Source organism: Nipponia nippon, unplaced genomic scaffold (genome assembly GCF_047370975.1).
Source record: "Nipponia nippon isolate SJK-2023a ecotype South Korea unplaced genomic scaffold, ASM4737097v1 scaffold_3, whole genome shotgun sequence".
In the NCBI taxonomy this organism is placed as follows: Eukaryota; Metazoa; Chordata; class Aves; order Pelecaniformes; family Threskiornithidae; genus Nipponia; species Nipponia nippon.
The window spans coordinates 98,560,483-98,577,831 of NW_028262347.1; the positions used below are offsets into that span (position 1 = coordinate 98,560,483).

The window sequence follows — 17,349 nt, forward strand, 5'->3', positions numbered from 1 at the left end:
TAAGCTTGCATAAGGCTGCAGGAAATCCATGCAAGTGCTCGGGCTCTCCTGGGGCCAAAGCCACCACCGAGGCTGTTAGCTCGTGTTTCCACAGCTCTGCACAGCTTCATCTCCTGTCTCCTCCACGTTCACCACACCGTGCAAATGCACACCACTGTTTCGCGTGGGAGAAACTCCCCGTTCATTTCACAACCGTGTCTCTACTGCCCGGGCACACTTGCCACTGCCTTCAGCAGGAGCCAGCCAGGTCGTACACCAGATCCGTGAAGGGTGTTTTTATAGCCTCTACGTTAAATTTTATTTTACTCCAGAGATGTATTTTTTTTGTTAAAAGGGCATTTTTAGCAGAAGGCTGAGAACACTTAGGTGCTAGCAAAGAGCATGTGCGCCCCCCCACGGACACGCAAATGCCAAAGCAATTGCAAAAAAAAAAAAAAAAAAAAAAAAATAGTTCCTGGAATTTTTAAAATTAGACACCATCACAATTATAAACGCAAGGACCACCTTGAAGAGAATTTGGTAAGTCACTGGCACTGCAAATAGCAGGAATGGATTAGCATCCTCTTTTACATGCAATCTGGGTACCGACTGCAAAGCATTCTACCTATGAAAGAAAATGATAAATCCTTTAACTAAGTTAACTTGCAGCAGCAAAGGGGTTTTACAGCAGTTGGACTGAAAACTTAGAGGACATGGGTCAAGATACCTAAGTTATGTGAGACATACAAGCCCTATAGCTACAAAGCAACCTTGAAACCATTGGGGTTAAAAATACTCCTCTAGGAAAACTCACCAGAGTACATACAAACTCACAGCACTTCAAATAAACGAGTTAAATGACCACAAACTCCTATCTAGGCACTTTATTTCAAGTCTAGAGAGACTTATTTCACTTGTCCCAGAACAGGACTAAGCTAACCAAAACAGGGCTGTGTTTTAATACAACCTTATGCCAACATTTAGACTTGAATGCAAAAGGGTCTTATTTAATATTGTACCTTCAGTTTAGAAGTACTTTCACCACAAGGTACTGCCATACAGATCCCAGCTACAGCACCTATTCTTCAAACCCAGCACAACATATCCTTTGCAGAAGCACACAAGGTCTCCTGTTAACAAGAGGGAAGCCATTCCCTTTTTGGTACAATCTCAGAGTAGCATATCCCAGAAAAACCAATAAAACATTTACCTTATTCTAATCCAGAAGAGAGACCACATTGCTTGGGAAAGAAGTAGAAGAACATTTTTCTGCTAGCTTTAGGGACCAAATGAGAGAGGCTAATTATTCCACAAGGCCCTAATTAAGCACACAGCTGCCATCATTACTGCAAATGCAACAGCTGTGGCAAAGGCAGCCCCTCACCGTGGGGTCAGGGTGAGGCCCAAAGAGCTCACTTCTAGCATCACCTGGCGTTAAGGTATAGCGCTGCTCTGCACGTTCCTAAAGGAGGTGTGGGGCCCACCTCCCAGCTGATACAAATTCACAAGAGGTTGAAGGCAATCGTGATGCTAAAATTTAAAACAGTTGGAAGTCTGGATCCTGGAAAGTCATCCAGTATAGGGGAATTTTGTTTGCGGGGGGGGTGCTTGCACTAGCCTGCTCCCACGTGTGTCCTGCACAGCTGCCCTGCGGACTGCAACAGCCACACAGCCCAAACACCTTGATTAAGGCAAAGTGATACTATACCAATAACAGCAGAGGTTTGCAGAGCTAGTGCAACCACAGAAATGTAAAAAGCAGCATTTTATCCTAGTCTCCTTTGCTGTAAAGCTTTTTCAGTGAAGAAAGAGGTGGAGCCCTTTAGTTTGCATGCAGTCAGGCCTGACAAGGAGGAGATGAGCATCGTGGGGGCATGAACCAAACACTGCTTAACTTTAGCCATATCCCGATGTTCCTTGTCTTACTTCACAGCTGCGTACAATTTGAATGACTAATCTGTTTAAGATGTAGGGGGTCACACACACAGAGCAAGGGCACCTCAGGCAAATGAAAGCTAAACCCACCTTGGCTACGCGCAAAGCTTTTATCATTATACTGATGCAGCAGTCGATGAGTTACTACATTTATGCTGAATCATCATTTTAAAGGCTATTTGAAGTTCTTTTCCTTTCACTTACTAATCTGACAAAGCAAAAAGCTGTTTAATTTTATTCTAAAGTTTGTATTCTGGCATGCACTAAAAACTGCAGTTTAAATATACGTCTGCATTCAGATACAAGTAGTTAGGGCTTACCCACCACTTCTCTTTCCCACCTTATGCAATTCTCCAGTCTTAAATACAGTTTACAAAGAAGTTTTAAGTTCCATAGGTGTGTGTATCTCGAAGTCTGAAGGGTCATGGGCTTTTATGAAATTAAAAAAAAAGGCACTAAGTATTTTCTTCTGGATGCAGCAGGCCAGAACTAAGTATTTCCCTGTACTTTTTCTACTTTTTCATCTGTATTTTCTGATTCTCCAAACCAGTACCTACTAGTCCCATTGAATGGCATATTTTTAAACAAATTCAAGTTTGCAAATTCAAAAGCACAACCTGAATTCATTCCTGTAAAGGGTCTAACATAAAAGCGTGCCCTGAGCTAATCTCGTTGTGACTTCCTTTAATGAAGAACACTTCCCCTTCCCTCCACAGATTGCAAGTTCCTTGGAAAAGGTTACAATTAATGTGGATAGCATACAACAGCTAAAAAAAAAGAAAAAAAATTACTTCTCAATTCAGTGGAGCATGTTCCTATTTAAACAAATGTTGCTATATTTACTACTCTAACACTAAAATGTAGTGACTCCTCCAGGAAAACACAGCTGGCTTTTTACACTTGGACCACAGCTTAAAAAAGGGAAATGATGCATTATATAAACAGCATCTGTCAAAACACGAGGCCGTGGCCCAACACCCAGCCACGTAACCTGAGCACTGACTGTGGGCAAACAGTTGATTCTGACTCCAAAGCACAATATTTTCATTTATCTTTGCAATGCCCCAGCGGCGGGCAGCCCAAGCTGAGCAGCCTGGGTTTTATTCTCCCTCTGCAGGCAGAGCATGCTTTGGGAAAGCCGAGAGCAGGTCTCCGCTGAGCCAGCAATGGGCTGTGCATGGCAAACACCCATTTTGACACCCTGGAGTCGTGTGGGTCGGAGCCATGACAACTGACAACGACTCAAGTGCCCCACTCAAAACTTTGCTGTTCCTCCTTTCTCCAGAAATTGCCTGTGGCTCCAACCAAAGGGCCTTGGCCCGTCGAGCTGATGGGTTTTGCGTTTGCACTGGCTCCTCAGGCTGGAGGTGACCAGCAATAATGTGAACTCAGTATCAACCCTGAAGCATTAATAATTGTCACTGAAGTTGTTCTGTGGATGGAGACACCCCTGGGGCTTAACTTCTCCCTCAATTAACTCGATTCCATGTTTGTTGCTACAGTAGACAGCAAGCCCAGACCAAGGCTCCCAAGGAGAAGGCCGGGCAACCAGCAGCTCCTGTGGCATGCACTGGCCGCCGGGAGCTTCTCACCAGCAGGGAGGACAGCGATGCCGAGTCTGAAGCCTTTAGCTGCCCCGTTCCCACAGTCTGACCCGGCAGCTGCGCTCTTTGCATGGGCTGCAGCCTGCGGTGCAGCACACGGCTGTGGATCCGCACATCTGTATCTCTGCAGTCCCCTGCTGGCAGTTACAAGCCTGAGACCAGACACTTAGTTAATATTTTCCAGCCATTTAGCCAGATTTATGCCTAAAGCAACATGCAGAATATAATTTATTTTTCAAGCGAGAGATTTTCATATTTGCAACATGACTGATTTCCTCCCTTTCTTGGATGAGGTTAGGAAACACCTTCAAGGAAGAGTTACACAGTTTACTGGGAAGGAGCAAACCTGCCGTGTATTACCGCACGCAGCAGTAACGGGAAAACAGCTACACAGCTGTATACAAACACATGCGCTCGTATCACAGTGTGACTATGCCAAAATGCAATCAGACGTTCAATACACTCAGGTAACTGGAATCACTTGTAAACTCACTTTATAATAAAGGCATATCCTACTATTTCTGTTCTAGTTCCATTACAGAGCAGAAGCAATGGTGTGCAATCAAACACTGGGTATGGGTCTTAAATTACTGCTCTTTGCCATGAACTTCATGTTGCCATAACAGTTTACTGTATTTTAGCATGAAATATTATGACAAATACAGAAATGAGAAAAAAAGCCTAATGCGTAGCACAGAGTTCATAAATGGAGTCCTTTGTGGTTTAAAGCCAGATCTCAGCGCTGGTAAATGGCAGAGAGCAGCTCCTGCACTGCCTGGCAGCTCCCGTCCTGCGCGCAGGGTCCGGCCGCTGGGCTTTCCCTTGCCAGGCATCGCCGCTCATCCCCACCAGACCGCCGCCAACTGAGACTCCCTATGGCTCCTGCGTTGGCTAAGAGCCAGGACTGGAGCATATAAAAGGCTGAAGGCTTTAAGGCACAGAGTTGGAAGAAATAAGAGAGGAGCCATATCGAAGAAAAAAGAGACTGGGTTAATAAGGAAGGTAGCACACAGAGATAAACGAAGCATAATACAAGAAGCCTGGTGAAGAAAGGCACCAGGGCAACACGATGTAAGATTTAAAGAGGTGATGAAAAGAAGAGCCATACAAGTTTTCAGTATGTAGTTCTACAGCATGTGTAATTTCTTGTAGGTATGCTAAGAACTTGGGGAGAACAAACTGCTCTCCAGATTCACACATTTTTCTGGCCAATGCTGGGCAGTGATTTAGCTTTGTGTTAATTCCTCGGGAGTGTAATTAAAGTGTCACTGTCATCCACAGCCACATAAAAGAGAAGACATTTGATCAGTTACCTTGGGGTAATGCAGCAGGAACTGATAACAACTGCAAAATTGGCATCCTGAAAGAGGCTCTATCCATGCCTTTCCCCGAAACTATGGTGGAAAAGCAAGAAAAAGTGAAGTGCTTCCAGAGGACCTTTTGCCAGAAAAACTCCCATACAAAGAATGATGAAAAGCAGGAGAACAGGACCAGGAAAGCAGCCACCATGTGGTGATCTTATGATGTATTCCTAGAAATTTGAATAACTTTTGGAGCATACACTGAACAGATTCATTCTCTCTGCAATTCATAGATCTCAACCTTTTCTCTATTTTGGGATTACTAGGGATATATAAAGGATCCTGTCCTCTTCCGCAGAATCCCTGTTAAAATAGACAAAATAATCCATCCATGTAATAGTCATCAGTTAACTTAGTCCAGTGACTGCCTTTCTTGCAGGAAAACATTGCATCTTACTTTGAAAAAATACCTATTAATTCCTTGAGGGACAATCATTATCTAAAGTAAAAATTTTAGATATCTTTTTTTTAACTAAATAGCCAAGGCCTGTAGCCTAGCCCAAAAGCAAAAGTTAAAATACTTGAGAATGATAATAAACTCCCCCCTATTTAAGATTTAATTAAAAGCTGTAAAGTTAAGGTAGTTATTTATATATTTAATCTAATTTAAATAATAGAGACAAATGAGTAGGTAAAATGATAAGTCATTAGGGAACATGAACTGTACATGATTAGTAATAATTCCCTGGAAGTGTAAATTTTAAATCATAACAGCTTTAATTTAAGTAATTGATTTAATTTCCGATGTCAAAGTTGCTAGTAAGCTACCCCTCAACCTGTAAAGCACTATTACAACCCACTATTTTCCTTCTGTAAACGTTCTACAGATTGATTGTTAGCAATAAAACCATCTTACCTGCAGATGCACACGGTGAGGCATGCGTACCGAATCTAGTACCACGCAGCAGCAAAATGCATCCGAGAAGATCCTATGCTTAAAATTGTTCTTGTTACTGCCAGGGGGCTGCAAGTACCTTGCAATGACTTAGCATAGCACATAGCCCATACCAGTATTGCTGGTATTTGTAAGACAGCATGAACACAATGGGTCATAGTTGCCTATACTCTTAATGAGCTGCCAACCTGACGTGTACCACAGAAACATGTTCTTATGCAGGCAGTTACTGCAGGGAGCTGAACCACGACAAGAGAAAGACCAGGCCTGAAAGGGCCTCCAAAAGTTCAGGAGTCCTCAAATAGTCATTTGGACTACTTGTGTCAATACCCAACCCTGACATTAACTACTTCTGACTTCCTTTTAACTCCAATGCATTCACTTCCTCATTCTGGGATATGAATGGAAAAAAAGTTTTCAGAAGTGGCTCCCGCTGACTGCATTCAGTTTCAGACTTCCCTAACTGCCTTCCAGCATCCACACCATAGCCCGTTTTTGATTGCACAGATGCCGCTAACAGGTGACACTGTTCTCCGTTGCCGACAAGCACAACCACCCAGTGGAAAGCAGCAGAAGAGATCTGGCTATCAGCATCAGCAGTCTGCTGTGTTTCCAAAACACAGAAACTAGGACAACCGGATCCTTCTGAAATAGTGATTGAGTGATAAGAGCTGAGCTGCAGCAATGCTTAACACCTCTGCACTACCTCAGTATCCATTCCAGTGCATGCCAAGCAGTGGTGGTGTCAGCAAGAGACATTTTTGATGCTCATTCTTGTGCAGCAATAGCAGCTGAAGGTTTAAGGGCTGGAGTCTCAGTAGAAGGTCCCACTTATATCTTTACCCCAAATCATCATGCTTATGTATTTAATCTTTTTCTCACTGGTACCTTATAATTTTTATTCGGAACCACCATCTTAAAGTAAGAAAGATTTAAAGTAAGATTAGATTCAACAAGGCTAAGTGCCAGGCCCTGCACTTGGGTCACAAAAACCCCATGCAACACTACAGGCTTGGGGAAGAGTGGCTGGAGAGCTGCCCTGCAGAAAAGGACCTGGGGGTGTTAGTTGACAGCCAGCTTAATATGAGCTGGCAGTGGGCCCAGGTGGCCAATAGCATCCTGGCTTGTATCAGAAATAGTGCAGCCAGCAGGACCAGGGAAGTGACCGTCCCCCTGTACTCAGCACCAGTGAGGCTACCCTCACTACAAGAAAGACATTGAGGTGCTGGAGCATGTCCAAACAAGGGCAATGAAGCTGGCGAAGGGTCTAGAGCACAAGTCTTATGAGGAGAGGCTGAGGGAACTGGGGTTGTTTAGCCTGGAGAAGAGGAGGCTGAGGGGAGACCTTATCACCCTCTACAACTACCTGAAAGGAGGTTGTAGTGAGGTGGGGGTCAGTCTCTTCTGCCAAGTAACAAGCGATAGGCCAAGAGGAAACAGCCTCAAGTTGTGCCAGGGGAGGTTTAGATTGGATATTAGGAAAAACTTCTTCACTGAAAGGGTAGTCAGGCATTGGAACAGGCTGCCCAGGGAAGTGGTTGAGTCCCCATCCCTAGAGGTATTTAAAAGACAGGTAGATGTGGCACTTAGGGCCATGGTTTAGTGCTGGGCTTGGCAGTGCTAGGTTTACAGTTGGACTTGATGATCTTAGAGGTCTTTTCCAAGCTAGACAATTCTATGATTCTAAGATAACATCTGGTATAAGTTTAAATTGTCTGGGGAACTAACTCCGCACTTTTGTATCTGATCTGGGTAAATATTCACTTCAGATGCAAAAATGAGCTGGTTGAACTTCTCACTCCAAATACTACTATTTGAATCCACCATGTCATCTGCCTTGTAAATTATTATTGTAAAAACTTATTTCAAAGAAACAGCTTAAAACAATTTCTAAAATGCAGAAATCCCATTTATTATATTGAGAATATCAATTGCAAGAAGTCTTGCAATGCATTCTCTCTTCACTCTAAGTACAATACAGTACACTGTTCTCCACAATAAGTTACATAAAGGCAAATTTTATGTACATATAAAAAGGATCAGTGCCCAGAACTATTTGCACAGCATATCTGCTATTCAGAAATCAACCATTTAAATCTTTAATTGCCTTCAGAATTCTTGAAGCAAACTGAATTTATAAACAGATCAATTACCTGGTTTGAGAAGGGTTTTGAACTAATTTCTAAATTCAGTGGAGACCATGCAAATGGTTTAACCACTGAATTAGCATTCTCAGCATTCATTCTATAAACAAATGTATTAAAAATGAGGCATGCCATTTGGTAGCATATAAGACAACATTAAGAAAAACGACCTGCCTGCATTTAAACTGTTTATGCATCCCAAAATACCCAAAAGGGAAGTAGGGAAGTAGTAGTGCCATTGTACAAGGCACTAATGAGACCACAGCATAATTTTGGTTATGCATGCTCAAAAAAAAAAAAACCAAAAAACAACAAAGAAAAACAAAACAAAACTAAAACCCCCTCAAACTGAAAAAGTGACGAATAAGGCTACTAGCATAATCAGTGGAATGGAGAGCATCATATGAAGAAAGACTGTAATAGCACTTGCTTTTTCAGTCGGTGAAAAAGGTAAAGAGTATGTGACTGCCTTCCAAAACCATGTAAGGAAAATGCCAGAAAAAGAAAGCAAAAGGATAATATTGGCATAGTAGCAAATGGGCCTCTAATAAATTTATGGGAATGAAAAGGTAGTTCTTCAACTTAAAGGACAAGATGTACAAGCAGGGCATTTGAATAAGGAGGAGTGGGGCCAGAAAGCTTTAAACAAACGAGTTTAAGAGCAAAGCTCAGTTTATAGAAGGGATTCTGTGATGCGGAGTCTACTGTGGGAAAAGACCAGACCCAGAAACACCCAACTGGAACATTCCCAACTGGTCTGATCCATCACTGAGACAAAAAGGTGGTGTCTCTTTTGCAGTGTGAAATTACATTATATGCTCCAAAATTCCACTTAAAAAGATTTTCATTTCCCCCTCTTTAACATGGATTATTCTATATTCAACCATGTGAATGTCTGTTCATACAGCAAATGCAGCACCAAGCCCTTGCTGTGAAATCAGCAACCTGAACAGTTGGCGTACCAGTCAGCGCGTCCCATATACCTCGCACGGCAGGATTCTTTTTCACACCTTTCTCTTGTTTCTACAATGGAGTGTAAGTATAGTATCCTTCTAAAGTCACAGTGCAGTGAGCCATAGAGACTGAAAATACTCAAGACAAAGACAAAACATTATTTAATTCTTAAAATAATGCAAATATAAGAATTGAAATGTACCGTGTGGAAAAGTGTTGAGTTGTACGTTCCACTGATTTTTCCAATTGATACCAAAGACACTTTCCTTGAACTACAGACACTTTCCAATTTATTTGAGGTGCTTGAACTTGCAAGATATGTAGATAACAGCATAACAGTCAAAGAATTACTCAGATAACAAATACAAGAACCAAAAACCCCCTAAACTCTTCTTCACTGAAAAAGAGAGGCACTGCATTTTTAAGCTGAATTAAGGCTGTAAAATGATGCTGGTTCACTGTGAATTTGAAGTCATCAAATGTCATGGGGGTGACATTTAACCCACTGCTTCGCTGTTAGTCCTGTAAGCCTGCTTACGGAGGTGAGTCTCGATCTCCTCCCTGAAGACCAGCATCCCAAGGTGTGAGTGAGAGGCCTCGTTCATGGCTTTGGACTGTATACACATGCGATACTGCTCTGGAGTGAGTTCGTCTGCGCAATGTTTCTCATGCCAGAGGTGAAAGAGACCGGGGACCGGTGTTCTGATCACAATAAGGTCACCGTGCAAGTACTTTCTGTAAAGATGAACATCCTCACCGCCCCAGCCTTTCACTTCCAAGTCAAAACCCCCTATAAAAACAATATCAGAGAACATTATTTTGGTACACCATACCAGAAATTCTAGAGTAATTAACTTTAAAGTTCTCCATGTCAAAGCATGCCAAATTGAGGAGAGGAGCTTCAGGCATACCACATCCTTTGCGGTGGAAACTGCCCAGGACACAGATCATGCACTGCTGGCTTCAGAAAGTCTCTTAGAACACTGTCTCCAAATCACATTATGCATGACATCCCATGTGACAGCTGCAGAAAACTGTAGGCAAACCTCACTGGCTATGCTTTTGGGTTATTTTTAGCAATCATAATGGATTTTAGCAGTTGGAAAATGAAGCAGTCATGCACCATATTAAAAGCCCTCTCTAAAAATGCCAGCAATTACTCCATAGGTCACAACTTAAAAAGCTGGATTAAGGAAAGGAACCTGTTCCACCATTTTAAGTTCTCTTACCTTTCCAGGACACTAGTGAAAATCGACCCAGACTCATGCACAATTTCAAAACTCTATTATGAAGTCTTTGTTTACCCTATACCATACACATGGCAATATGACTGCTATTAGAAATCAGCCTGCATTCAAGCCATTATACAGCATATAGGGCTATATCATTACACCTTCTGGCAGACTACCTTCAAGACCATCTTCCAAATTCAAGCACACCAAGCTGTTCTCAGTTTTAACAGCATGCCACGAGGGGGTGCCAAAGCCTATTTCTAAAGCCTCGAACAATTAAATTCAGCTACTCAAGGTGATTTAAAAAAAAGAATTTGAATGCTTCCTGTGTATGTTAGCGGTCTACTTGAGGGATGTGTTTCTTAAACTTCATTAATTTGCTTCAGACAGTCACAAAGTACAAAAAACAGGAATGATCTTTAAAAGTTCTAGAGTGAAATGTTGTTACTAAAAATATTGTGACTTTCAGCAAACGCTCATCAGGTGGGACATCAAAATCTAGAAAAACTAATTTATCTCATGGGTCAAACTTGTCAAGCAAGTCTGACTGCTGGGCTTAGGAGAAGAAATAGAAGAAATAAATGCATTACTTTCCTGTCATTAGACAAGAACAGAGAATCAATTCTTAAACACATGAAATTTTTTTTTACGGTTTCATCTTACCAACAGTCAGAAAGTCTGTCCGATACTGACAAGTCATCCCAAAGCCAAAATCCCGCCAGAAACCAGAATCCTTCTTGTGTACCTGCAATTTTAAAACAATATATTTTTGAAATGCAAAATACATTGAAGGAGGTACATTGCACTTGGTTTTGTAGAAAGCTAAGCTCTTCCAATCATTTGCTTAGTGCAGGATACAGCATATAACGCTTCTAGTATTTCTGTGTCATGCACAGATGTGGACTTCCTAATTACCTGCTGTTCACTTCACCCTTTGCCATCTGATTCCAAATACTTACTCGCATTGCAGTTTCCACATTTACCTTTCTGCCACACCACCTCTAATTTCTATATATCTGCTATATTTTTGGTAAGTCTATTGCCAAATCATCTGTTCCTGATACTCCAACTCCTACCCCATTTTTAAGGCCACATTTGTCTCTTCTTGTTCTGGTATGACAAGAAAAGTAAGTTTTGTGACTGAAATCAGCAACCATAAAGTTCTTGGATTCAAAAAAGTAAAGAGCAGAGTTGTCAGGCAGGAGCTCACTCCTCTCTCAGCTGTGACTACCTGAGGCCATATGCAAAAGCTTCCCTCCTACTTTCAGTAGGATCCTTGCAAACAACATAGAGGGTGAGGGTTATTATGTTTTTCTTTTCTCTTAGTAAGGCTGTATTGCACTCTGCTTTCTCTCCTCCAAACCTGTCTACCTCAGAAGTCCAAGCTGTGAAACCCAATTGTCATTTATGAAATTTCTCTTGAAAGAGAGTCAGGCTGGATATTGACCATGGCCATTCCATCTTCAGCCCACAAAGGCCCAGAAACACAGTACGAACTTTTTTCTGCTGAGCCTCAAATTATCCTTAAACCTATTCTCCTGAATTTTTGTGGGATTTATTTGTTTATTATTTTGACTACGAGCTTCTCTAGAAGCAGTGTTTCTCATTCCAAAAGCAAGATGAGATTAGCGGTATAACAGCCCATAGTTCTGGCAGATGTTGGACGGCAAAGGTAAAGAAACAATCTGCACAGAGTACAGCTGTCCACAGCATGAAAAAAGCAACTGACTGAACATCTTAGGCCACCTCGAGTTACATGGCACGCTTCCTGCAGCTACCATTTGGTAGTCAGCAGAGAGTCGATATGAGGGAAGCTTATCAGGCACCATTCAGAGGTTTTGCCCTTTCACCACTTCTTTGTTTGCTGGAACATAAGACGAAAGTTGCTGCCATGTTATGCCACTATCCTCCTAACGTACTGGCTTTGCAAGCCAGTATTAAGCAAGAGATCAGAACTACCAACTTCATTTGACTAGTAGCAATTTTTTTTTTTTAAATCTATGCAGAACTCCAAGTTTATCTAAGAACGAGTTTTGTACTGTTTGATAAGCTTTTCTTCCAAGTGCTTTGCCCATAACAGAAAAGTGTTTAGATACACACTGCCAAAGGTCATAAGATATCCCAAACAGACTATTAAGTTACACTCAATTTTCTTTTAATACAAAGCACAACCAATTCTATCCAGAATAAACCACACTGCTTACCAGTTGTTGCTCCACAGGGGGTGGTATATCTTGGTTGGCATAGACAATAGCAGGATTATAAAGGCTGAATACCACAGGATAAAACACCTTTCTCCCTGGAAGTCAAAAGGTAATTGTTACTCACTGTGGGCATCCTTTCTGAAGGCAAGAGGAAACTAAAAATATTCTCTTTATATGAAATATTAGCTACTAGCCATCTAATGAAAAATAAATAAGGTCTAACTGCTAGGTAGCTCATAATATCTAGTGAGGCAGAGCTCACAGGATTAAAAAAATATATATGTACACATATTTATATATACTCTATAGGTATGCATTTATATATAGTTATATATATATAATATTTTATATGTGTATAAGTATGTATCACAATATCACATTAGATGACAGTGAAAAATCCCTGCAATAATGGTATGCAGTAAAGCTAAAACCAAGTCCAAGTAACACCTTGCATAGCTTCAGTTTTATGAGAGTGCCTCTTTCCACAAGCATTAAAAATGTGTACATCCAGGATGTCCTGCAAGGGCATTAAGCATCATGAGTATCCTGATGATGCTGTGACACCAGTTCTATGCCAATTATGCCTATTACAGAAGCCAGATAAATATTTTTCAAGAATCTCTTGCATTGCCAGTGGTGCAAAGGTATCGATGACAGCCCACGAGAATACTCAGTATCCTGGATTTGGGCATGAACTCTGAACACGTGAGAAGCACTTTCAGATCTTACTTGAAGCAAAGGTGACAAACTGTCAGGATGAATTGTCAAGCAGTCTTTCAAACTCCCTTCCTTGTGAAAGCTCACATGACACTCCTCTCCAAAGTTTTTCCAATTATTTATAAAATTAGTTTCATGAAGTGCAGAGACAGGCAGAAATGAAAGAAAAAGCAAGAAACAGAATCCAAATATCTGGCTTATAGCAAACCTTCTTGCCTGTTTATTATGTGAAGAAAAAGTATCTATTCATTCAAAATTGACATCTGGAGAAAATGGTTTCTGGCTGCAACAAATCTGGAATAAGAGTAAGCATTAAAAAAACCCCAAATGTTTCACAGGAGAAGGTCTTAACTAGCACACTTGTTAACTCAAGAAAGCTTTATCCTTCTTGGCAGAAGCTTGTAGAACACACAAGCTTCACACAAACTTGTGAAAAATGGTCAGAAAATTTCAGAGCTTGGGATGTAAATGCGGAACATTAGCTCAGTCTCTGTAAGGAGCACATTGTGTAGCTCTACTGAAAACCATTCGTATGTGATGTGTCTTGGCCATACAAGTGTGAGAAGACAACACAAACTTGTTAAAGATTTCAGTATAAAAAAAATCACCTGCCACCGTAAAGTGCTGCACTGAGTTTTGGTATACAAATTTACATGCAGTCTAACTGTTAAAGCAATTAAACTGTCCAGCTTTCTTTGACAGCCAAATCTTAAGAAAATGTGAAAATTGTACTTATTGTACAAAAAAGACAACATGTTCTGAAAACAAGCTACGCTAATGCAAAAGTTATTTCTCAGTCTAAATACTATTGTCTTTTGTGCTTTTTCATCTTCCTAGGTGCATGGTATTGAATAAGCTTCACCATTCAAGTTAGTTTTCTATAAGCTCAGCACGGGTCAGTTTAAGGCAAACAAGATGACAAGACTCAGTTACAGCAACTGTAAAAGAACATACCAGGCTCAGCATTTAAGCGACAACTGTTGAGGAACTCGGCTGTGAAATAAACATCAACATCACAGAAGAACATCAGGACCTCGCCCTTTTCCCAGGCTCTGGCACCCATGTCAAGTCCCCGGCCTCGGTTAAATTCCTCATTCAGAGAGACGAGCGTGTAATTGTGGAAATTAGTTTCTCTAGAAGAAAAACAGAGCCAAACCCAAAATAAATCCGTGTGGGGGGGCGGAAGGGACCGTTTATACTTTTTCAGCGTTTTACAGTAATTTCATTCCGGAAATTTTTAAAAAAACCAGTTATATCATCAGGATGAGAAAAAATATCTGTTCCACTTAGTTGTCTATTTTAAGTGTCAGAGTTTAGACATTGTAAAAAGATGGACCTCAGTCTTACTTCATAACTTCACTTTGCATTTAATCATTCAGACAGATTTAAAAGGCCTTTTAACAACCGACATGAATTAAAGTGTTCTCTGAAATTACGATGCCATCTAGAATTTGTCCCCACAAGCTAAGAAGTCCTGACTAATAGAGCAATATCTCTGTCTTCACTGTGTCAGAGAGGAGGGCAAACGGAAAGCCAGAGTCCCGGCACCACCAAACTCAAGAGGCAAAAGGCCACCTGCCTGGTGATGCCACCGTAACCCAGTCAGTTTGCTTCTCCTCTCTATTTCATACCAGTAGCACACATGCCTCTACTCATCGCAGAAGAGGGAAGGATCAGCAAAGGGAGACTGGGGAATATCTTCAAGCAAAGTTAAGCGTCTACTTCAGAGACACTTCAGAGGTCAATGCTTGCAGAGAACAGAGTGAAGATACTCAACAGTAGCACCACTAAGAAGATAAAGAACCAGATAAATGCCCAGTGAGTTTGCAGCACTGAATCTGACTCAATGCTGTGAGAAGAGGACTTCTCACAGGGAGCACGGCAGGCAGCAGAGAGGCCTTAGAAACAGAAGTGGCCGACACCAGGCAAGCTAGATGCCAGGGAGGCTCTGTGGGAGGAAGGCAGAAGCACTCCTCCCTTCCTAGATGTCTGTGCATGCCAGGCCAACTCGCTGTCACATTTTAAGCCAGCAACACAATAACCTGTGCCTAATACATTTCACTGAGCAGAGCCTTGGCCTGTGTTGTGAGATGGGGATACTTGGTAGCCCAGCTCATCCTTGGCTAACAAGGGTAACAGGCTCCCAGCTCAGGGACGAGCACAAGAGCTCAGGCAGAGAAAGAGCCCCTTAGCTACAGGCTTACGGATGCTATTACCTGTCCCATCCCTCTTAAGCAAAAAAAAAAAAAAAAATGCAAATTTTGGGAATTTTAAATCCATACTGCTGTAATGCTATTTGCTGAGACAGCCACAATGAAACAGTGTTTACAGTTGTTTTATAGCAGAGGGTAAGTATGGGCCCAATTACCTAGTACCTAGAGGATAGAGAGCGAAGCTTAACTTCTCACAGTCAGCAGTCCACCAGCCTACTTTGACTACATTTCTCTTCCTTATCATTAAACAAAATTGTTTTTCCAGTGAAAGAACTATCAAAATGTACATCCCCATTCCAAAAGAACTTTAATTCTTACCGATCTGTTAGAATGACTGAATATTCACCCCTGTTATTTTTTTGGACTGTCAGATAGAAACCTCAAAACCACTGCTGTTAGTCTTTTTTTGGCCTATAACTTGATTTTTAGTAGTCTTCAGGAGACTTTTGCAACTTAATCTGTAACCAAAAAATACTGTACTGTAAATAAAGCTTACTTTTCCTATTAACCTGTAACAGACTATAAAATTATTCTTTTTATTATTTCATCCTTTTTAAAAAACATTTTAAATGCCAATCAATACAGTTTGTATTGACTGACATTGGATCAACATACTTACCTGGCTACGGAATCTAGGATGCTTTTTACTTCTGATAGACCATCTTGTCCAAAATACACCACTGTGAGGTGAACACGCTTATCCTGATGAATACACACATCCCTATAAGCACAAAGATAAGCTGATATTAATAATTACTTGCAACACAACAGAAGCTTCAGGTACTTAAAAGCTATTGCATTTAAAAGTATTAGCACATTTAAGTATTCTGGTCAGACTTCAACAAGCTTCTAATGAAAACAAGGAAAGATGTTTTCCCTCTTCTTTCCCCATCTTTCCCATTTGAATCAGAAGGTTCCAATACTGTGTGTCTCATTCCAACACCTTATTTTATAAACAGGAGCTCAAAAACTGTTGTAAATACAGAAACAATGTTCAAGATCATCTGTGTCCAGGTTCACAGTGGCCCTGGTACTTGGTCTAAAAGGGATTTTGGTGCAGTTTGAGAATCTCTTGAATCCTTTTAGAAAGGAATATTTTCTCCATACAATAGGTTCAATTACAAACATCCCAAGGCAGTTGCACACAATGTTGGAATCATTAGTTCTGTTGCAAATCCACAAGAACAGAAATTCATTTTGAAAATGGAACAAAATACTGAAAATCAGCAATATAGCTCACTATAGAATCTCATGCACCTACCTAAAGTTTTGCATAAATTGTGCAAATGCCTCAGTTCTTCCAGCAAGAGGAACAATAATGTTAATGATTGATCTAGAAATATCGACCGTTTCACTCTTCACTTTCATGAGGGGTCCAAAAGGTCGGAACAAGGTGACATGCCTGTATTCCATGCCATCCATCTTCTTATAAAACAGCTCATACTGTGTCCCCTTATCTCTTTCTGTACGATAGTAACCTGAAGAATAAGTCACACAAGTAATTTGTAAAGTCAAAGATCCCAGCAATTTTATTTCAGAAACACTGTTTTTCCTGAGAAGTGAAAAATAAAGCTTTTGGGGAAAAGCTTCTGGTGTTTTCCTAAAAACGAACAAAAAAATCCACAAACCACCAATTATCACAATCACCCTCCTACCTTCTTAGACCAAATCTGAAAAACAATCTCAAACAACCTCCAGCTTCCCTTGCTTCTTAGACAGGTTTTATGGTCCTACATCAACTTTTCAGGCAGAATTAGAGTTGGATCTTCCCAACAAAAAGGGAATTCAACTATTTGCTATGGAAAAGGATGGCTGAAACCTAATATTGCCTGTTCTTAAGCCCTTCAGTAAGGATCTTCCCCTGAGCTAGCCCACAGTAAAAGCTGAGATCATCTGGCCAGTAATCAACACAACACAAGCTGTGGGCAGAACAAATGACACAGTAACTTGCTTGACAAAGCCTGTAGAATCTGAAATGTGATATGAAAAAAAAAAAATCCATGCAATAAATGCTGGAATGCTTTAAAACTGTTTTCACTGCTGACCACTAGCTACAGTGCGTTCTATCCCATAAATAAGGATAGTGGCATTTTACTGTAGCTATGGTCCTC

General features: G+C 41.0%; 1 protein-coding gene across 1 annotated transcript in view; it reads right to left on the reverse strand.

Moving 5' to 3' along the window:
* Positions 1-9,009: 9,009 nt before the first annotated feature.
* The window catches only part of CSGALNACT2 (chondroitin sulfate N-acetylgalactosaminyltransferase 2), a 34,032-nt gene continuing 25,692 nt past the window's right edge, over positions 9,010-17,349 (reverse strand). Inside the window, exons 3-8 of the mRNA XM_087763725.1 lie at positions 16,500-16,716; positions 15,858-15,959; positions 13,980-14,158; positions 12,309-12,403; positions 10,768-10,849; positions 9,010-9,662 (exon numbers count right to left, since the gene is read on the reverse strand). Coding sequence (XP_087619851.1) covers positions 9,370-9,662; positions 10,768-10,849; positions 12,309-12,403; positions 13,980-14,158; positions 15,858-15,959; positions 16,500-16,716 — 968 coding nt within the window. The 3' untranslated portion in view covers positions 9,010-9,369. The remainder of the gene's footprint in view (positions 9,663-10,767; positions 10,850-12,308; positions 12,404-13,979; positions 14,159-15,857; positions 15,960-16,499; positions 16,717-17,349) is intronic.